Source organism: Poecilia latipinna, unplaced genomic scaffold (genome assembly GCF_001443285.1).
Source record: "Poecilia latipinna isolate Pla-1442-1.1 unplaced genomic scaffold, P_latipinna-1.0 Scaffold2010, whole genome shotgun sequence".
NCBI classification, from domain to species: Eukaryota; Metazoa; Chordata; class Actinopteri; order Cyprinodontiformes; family Poeciliidae; genus Poecilia; species Poecilia latipinna.
The window spans coordinates 62,449-69,140 of NW_015114626.1; the positions used below are offsets into that span (position 1 = coordinate 62,449).

The following is a 6,692-nucleotide window of genomic DNA, read 5'->3' on the forward strand; positions in this document are numbered from 1 at the left end:
GTCCTGAGGATCAAACGGGTCATCAGAACCGAGGTCCTGAGGACTGAACGGGTCGGTTTGGTTCTGATAAAATCCTGACTGTGTGACTGAAGAAACTCCAGGTTAATTATTAATCCATAAATCTGTTCATGGCCTTCATGGTTAATGAATCCTCATCTAAATACTGAGTTTATATCTAATCTGTGTATGTCTACGTATATCTGTGGTTCTGTGTTGGTTCTGTATTGGTTCTGTGTTCCCGGCGTTCCCGGCGTTCGGTTGCCCCGCTCCCTGTCTGATGACCTCGTCGCCATGGCGACCAGCCTCTACTCACTCCGGTTGCCCATGTGACCCCAGCCGGTGATGTAGCAGTAGGAATCCGGCGTCGGCAGCTGCCCCGGCCGGGGCAGACACACCGGCCTGACGTGGGCCGTCTCCTCCACCTGTAAGGAGCCAGAACCAATCAGAACCGGCCGTCTCTGTTTGGGTCGCAGAGGTTCTGCAGGTTCTGACCTCAGAGTCCAGCTGCACCACGCTGATGTCGTAGTCCACCACCGCCCGGTTGTAGCGCGGGTGGACGACGATGGAGCGAACGCTGCGGGTCTGACTGTGGGCGCCGGGGTGGTCCAGGTTGGTCAGGCCCAGAACCACCTTCCACAGCTCTGCATTCTCCCTCCTGGTGGACAGAACCAGGTCCAGATGAGCTGGGATCAGATGCCAGAACCCCCCAGACACGGAGCCGGCCCCTCACCCCTCGAAGCAGTGAGCCACCGTCAGAGCCCAGCGCCGGGCGATGAGGACGCAGCCGCACACGTGTCCGCTCTGACCGCTCTGCAGCGAGCACTGCCAGGGCCACGCCCCACGCCTGGACACCCGGCCCCCCAGGATCCGCTTCTTCCTGTGAGGACGGAGGGCTGGACGCAGACCGCACTCTGACGGCGACAGAGGTCAACATCAGGATGGACCTGAGGTCAGAATCATCCTGCAGGAGACGGGTTACCTGCTCTGGAGCATCGGACCGAAACTCTCCTCCTGGAGTGGCAGGCGTGGCTGCAGGAGGCCAGCAGGGAACATTTACACATGATGAGACACAGGTGCGACTGAGCTACACATTACTTCACTGAAGAACATCAGAGGAAACCAACCTGGACCAGGTTCATTATAGATCTACATGAACTAGCAGCTGAAAGACGTTCAACACTTTAAACCACAGAAACATGTCATAAGTCTGAAGGAGCTCAGTGTTTCAGCAGCTCCGCAGTTTACTGGGAGTTGGTTCCAGATTACAGGAGGATCGGTAATCCAGGAGATGATAGAAGGCCGGCTTTGGAACCGTCTTTATGTGGCTCTGCAGACTCAGGTCAGAGGTCAGAGGTCATCACTGCTCCCAGATTCTGGACCTGATCTCGAATTTCTAGCTGTAATAACTGAAGCTGCAACTCCAGATCTATAACTACAGATCTACAACTCCAGATCCATAACTACAGATCTATAACTCCAGATCCATAACTACAGATCTACAACTACAGATCTACAACTACAGATCTATAACTCTAGATCTCTCCGCTTTAGGTCCACAGATAATAACTTCAGTTTTGTCTCATCCTCACATTTATCTGTTCTAAGTGTTTATTCAGATGGGGTCAAAGGTCACCTGGTGACCTCATAATGTGGAGCTGTGTGTCATGTGTGTCGTCATGGTAAAACTTATTCCTTTTAAAATCTAAATCAAACAGAACCAGAACTGAACTAATCAGATCTGATTTAACTGATTGTTGGTTTTCTGTGTTTTCATAGAAAATATTATTAGAATCCAGACAGAACCAGAATGGATCCCGGACAAGCACCCAATATTTGTATCTTTGTTGTGTTGTACATAAACTGGGGGCTTGTCCAGGATAACTCGACTCTAATAGAGATGATAGTAGAGACAGAATTTGTTTCTTGTTTGATTTTCATGGATTAAAATCAATGTTTGCTGCAGTGAAAAGAATAAATCAGTTTTCATCCCACCAGGATCCCGTCTACGGGGCTAACCCTAAAGCCCCACCAGGATCCCGTCTACGGGGCTAACCCTAAAGCCACACCGCTCCTCACCGACACTGTGGGATAAACTGAGCATTCATCAGTGGTACCTTCTCTTCTCCAGTCGGGCCTGCAGGGCAGAACCGTTTCTGAGGTTCCACTCTGGATGGACGTGTAACCAACGGCGACGGCCCGGTGCTGCAGGCTGGTCGGGTACCATGGAAACCGAGGAGGGGGCCCTGAGGAGGAGCTGCTTACAGTTACCCTGCTTCAGACGGATCCATGTATGGTGATGAGTCGGTGCTGAACCGGTCCAGGTGGGGGAACCACGGCTCTGTCTGGTCCGTTACTAACCTTACCCTAGTCCCAGCTGCTCGCAGGTCAGTCTGCTCAGCTCCGGGTTCCACTCGTCGGCACACACCTGGTACTCCGCTGCCGTCTTAAACACGGTCAGAACAGAACCGGACCGATCCGACAGGGAGACTGCAGAGACCAAGATCAGCACAGGGTCCATCAGCAATGGCTGTTCATTACAACAGCGCCCCCTACAGTCACTAACAACACATCTACTTTCACCCAGTGCATGTTTGTCTCTGCAGCTCTGGGTAGTTTAACCAACTTTAACCATCTGAACAAAGCTGTGACTGTACCACAGTTCCACTCATCGGAGCTGTCAGAGCAGTGCCTCCTCCCGTCACACCACAGGGTGCGGTGGACACACTGGTGGTTGTTACAGGCCAGTTCGTTGTCCCTGCAGACCGCTGCGTCCAGAAACACAACAAGTTATCCATAAACATCCATAAACACAAGTTAATCCATAAACACAACAAGTTATCCATAAACACAAGTTATCCATAAACACAAGTTAATCCATAAACACGTCCATAAACACAAGTTATCCATAAACATGGCTCTGCCTCCACCAATATGAAGAGATACTTTGTGTCACTAAATGTCAGAGGTCGCCACATTCTGCTAATCCGCTAGTAGCTAAGCTAATCTTTAGCATTTTACTGACGGACACATTTAGCGCACTTAGCTTCCCTTAAATTCATTTTCAGGATAAATTTTGAAGTTAGCTGGTTTATAAACTTTCAGTTCTTCCTCACGTAGTCAGACGTTTATATTCACGCTCTTATTTTGAAGGGGGATAAACTGTGTACCCACCAGTTCCTTTTCCTTTTCTTATGTTCAATTTGTTTTAGGAAACTTTATTAAGCAAATGGAAAGCATAGAAGGAACAGATGAGTTATGCAGAAGAATCCCTCATCCAGCTTTCACAGCCAGGCTGTTAATCAAACAGCTGCTAAATGGTTTAGCTTTTCATTCTGCTAAATACCATACAGAGCTAACGCTACGCCGCTCTGTTAGGGTTAGTGCGCCTATCTTAAAGTTCAAAGGTCAGTGGAAACAGTCTCACAGCAGTTGGCTTCGTCCACCTGCAGGGGGCAGTCTGGGAACCCGTCACAGATCATGGAGGGCTTGATGCAGAGCGTGCTGCCGGGACACTCCCACAGAGCGCGCTCAGAGCAGCCTGAGGCAGAGACAGCAGCAGGGTCAGACTACAGACAGCAGGGCAGCAGGACAGCATCTGGACTCTGTCCCACCACAGTTGTCCTCGTCGCTGTGGTCGTCACAGTCCAGGTGTCCATCGCAGCGTTTGGTCGCCAGGACGCAGCGGCCGGACCGGCACTTGAAGTGGCTGGGGGAGCACTCTGTAACCATGGCAACGGAGCAGCATCAAGGTCTCAGAGCTAGATGAGACATCATCATCATCATCATCATCAGGACAAACCGTACCGTCGACTCCGTCCTCTGGCAGCAGGCAGGTGGAGTTCCCTCCGTCCTCTGGGAACTGGCTGCAGTCGGAGTCCTCAGGCCACTGCAGACCCACAATGCCGAGCACCGACTCACATTTCTCCTTGGCAATGCGGCACAGCGACCTGCAGGACAGAGAACAGGGGGACTCAGCTGCAGCCACCGCTAACCGTGTAGCACCGGACGCAGCCACTGACCTGCAGGGCGGGACCTTCTGCAGGCTGAGCGGGTCACACTTAGGGACCAGGAGGGTGCAGGCGTAGAACATGAGGTACTGGTAGCAGCCGGTCTGGACCAGCGCCGGGAACAGGGACGACTCCCAGGACACAGAGCTCTCTCTCTGGGACAGGTGGCCCAGGAAGTTCGGGAAGCTGGTCTGGTTGTAGGGCAGGTTCATGCACAGCTCCAGGGTGATGGGCTCACAGCGCGCTGCAGGCCAGAGGGCAGAGTCAGGACCAGTCCCCACCACCAGGGGGAGACAGGCTGCAGTTATCAGAACCACCACCAGGAGGAGACAGGCTGCAGTTACCATGACCACCACTAGGGGGAGACAGGCTGCAGTTATCAGGACCACCACCAGGGGGAGACAGGCTGCAGTTATCAGGACCACCACCAGGGGGAAACAGGCTGCAGTTACCATGACCACCACCAGGAGGAGACAGGCTGCAGTTATCAGGACCACCACCAGGGGGCTCCACCAGCTGCTATCTGAACTGTATACCAGGGAGTTTTACTCTCTGACATCTTCATGGTTCCCTCAGCTGGTCTGGACCTGTAGTGGAGGACCGGTTCTCTCTCTACTCACAACAGTTGTTGCTCCGGGGGTCACAGGCAACGGTACCGGCTCCACACGCTGGACAGGAAGAGGAACTGCAGCCAGGCTGAGCGGGGAGGCATCCACCCGGGTCTGGAGGAGACAACAGCAGGGGAACCATCAGGAAGGGAACCATCAGGAAGGGAACCATCAGGAAGGGAACCATCAGGAAGGGAACCATCAGCAGGGGGAGACATTCACTCAGCAGCATGGGTGAATGTGACTGTAGTGTAAAATGCTCTGGATGGTCAAAATGACTGGAAAAGCGCTGCATAAGTTCAGTCTGTTTGATATTACCATGTCAAAGTTCAACATTTCATGCTAACAGTTAGCTACAGCATCCTGAGGCCGTCAGGTTAGGATTCAAACTTAAGTTTAAAATGAAAACATGGAATAAAGAAGATGTGTCTGATTGGTGCTGAATGCAGAGCAACATTCAGTCCCTCCAGAAGATTCTGATTATTTTTGTGATTTGTTTATAAATCAAACTCATAAATGTTGTGGTGCTACTTCAGAAATATTTACAAGGAATTCAGTGATAATTGTTCTTTGCACATATGACGCTAAATGTGACTTTTTACACATCGATCACAGATGATAACTTGACATCAAGGCTGAATCAACAGTGGAGCAAAAGTAAGAAACACTGCCACCTACAGGTGGGAGTTAGCATCACTTGACCCAATGATTTTCACCAGTTATGAAGAAAAATGTGTAAAAAAACTAAAAATTATGCCTGAGCATTGAGTTGTGGATATTTCTAACATCCTTTAGCCTGCTTCATGCTGTCAGGCAGGTTCTATTTAAGGGGTTTTATGTGTTTACATAAATGTGGGCGGGACTAGTGAAGCTGAATCAGGACATTAATTATTAAAAAGAATCATTTACAGCCTGGTTTGGTCCAGATCTCCTCTAATAAACTGTCAGGTTGTTTAAGATGAAACTAGTTTATCTGTAGCATAAATGTTGAGTCTTTATTTCTCATGTTTGAACAGAGGAAAGAAGAGCAGAGATGGGTGGAATGGAGAGATGTCTCACTCTGCTCCCGGCTGCAGTGCTCTTCGTCGCTGCCGTCCTTGCAGTCGTCCTCGCCGTCGCAGCGGAAAGCCGAGGGAACGCACTGACCGTTCCTGCACTCCAGCAGGCCCTGGCTCCGACAGGCTGCAGACACAAACAGAACCAGAACCGGGTTTGTGCCGGGTGGAACCCCAGCGCCCCGACCCAGATCTCATGTTTCCGATAGGAACTCACAGCAGTTGGTCTCATCACTTTTGTCCAGGCAGTCGTGGTCTCCGTCGCAGATCCAGTCCCTGGAGACGCAGCGTCCGTCCCCACAGCGGTGCTCCCGGGACAGGTCACACACTGAAACACACACACACACACACACACACACACACACACACACACACACACACACACACACACACACAGTCGACAGTTTTCTCCTGCTGCTGTTCCCCCCCTGGCCTCCAGGTGGCAGTCAGTCTGCTCCCTACTATCTGCTTCCTGGTTGGTTCAGGTTAAAGGTCAAAGGTTAAAGGTTTCCTCACCACAGTTCAGCTCGTCGCTCAGATCCCCACAGTCGTCATAACCATCACAGACCAGAACCGGACTCAGGCAGCGGCCCGTGTTGCACCGAAACTCTTCATCAGGACATTCTGCAACAGAGACGGACCATCATCATCCTCACAGTCTGACCCGATCCAGATTCCCCACATGGGTCCAGATCATTCTGGCCCTGATCCTCCACCTCGGCTCCGTTCAGCGGCTCTGACGGACCACAAATTCCTGCAGCATGAAGGTAGGGGTCAGGATGGGGTCAGGAGAGGCGTTCCCACGGCAACACGCTGATGTCACACACACAGAGGCTTCAGGAAGCCCCACCCTGCTGTCAGCCAATCAATTACCAGCACAAACATCACCATGGCAACGGGCTGAAAACTTTCCATGCTATTTAAACAAGGGACAATCAGACTGTGTGTGTGTGTTTCTCTCTCTCTCTGTGTGTGTGTGTGAGCTCACCGCAGTGTGTCTCGTCGCTCCAGTCGTCACAGTC

General features: G+C 51.5%; 2 protein-coding genes across 4 annotated transcripts in view; both read right to left on the reverse strand.

Moving 5' to 3' along the window:
• Positions 1-4,734, reverse strand: part of LOC106935732 (mitochondrial sodium/hydrogen exchanger 9B2) — a 31,994-nt gene extending 27,260 nt beyond the window's left edge. Inside the window, exon 1 of the mRNA XM_015016366.1 lies at positions 4,724-4,734. The gene's annotated coding sequence lies outside the window, so the exon portion shown is untranslated. The remainder of the gene's footprint in view (positions 1-4,723) is intronic.
• The window catches only part of corin (corin, serine peptidase), a 24,952-nt gene that overhangs the window by 7,154 nt on the left and 11,106 nt on the right, over positions 1-6,692 (reverse strand). For all 3 annotated transcript variants that reach the window (XR_001421954.1, XM_015016356.1, XM_015016357.1), the window contains exons 8-22: positions 6,187-6,294; positions 5,888-5,998; positions 5,675-5,797; positions 4,628-4,729; positions 4,020-4,251; positions 3,805-3,947; positions 3,612-3,719; positions 3,425-3,538; positions 2,655-2,765; positions 2,364-2,487; positions 2,115-2,243; positions 980-1,029; positions 731-911; positions 493-655; positions 314-422 (exon numbers count right to left, since the gene is read on the reverse strand). Coding sequence is in view for 2 of the 3 variants with exons in the window: in XM_015016356.1 (XP_014871842.1) it covers positions 314-422; positions 493-655; positions 731-911; positions 980-1,029; positions 2,115-2,243; positions 2,364-2,487; positions 2,655-2,765; positions 3,425-3,538; positions 3,612-3,719; positions 3,805-3,947; positions 4,020-4,251; positions 4,628-4,729; positions 5,675-5,797; positions 5,888-5,998; positions 6,187-6,294 (1,908 nt within the window). In the remaining variant the exon portion in view is untranslated. The remainder of the gene's footprint in view (positions 1-313; positions 423-492; positions 656-730; positions 912-979; positions 1,030-2,114; positions 2,244-2,363; positions 2,488-2,654; positions 2,766-3,424; positions 3,539-3,611; positions 3,720-3,804; positions 3,948-4,019; positions 4,252-4,627; positions 4,730-5,674; positions 5,798-5,887; positions 5,999-6,186; positions 6,295-6,692) is intronic.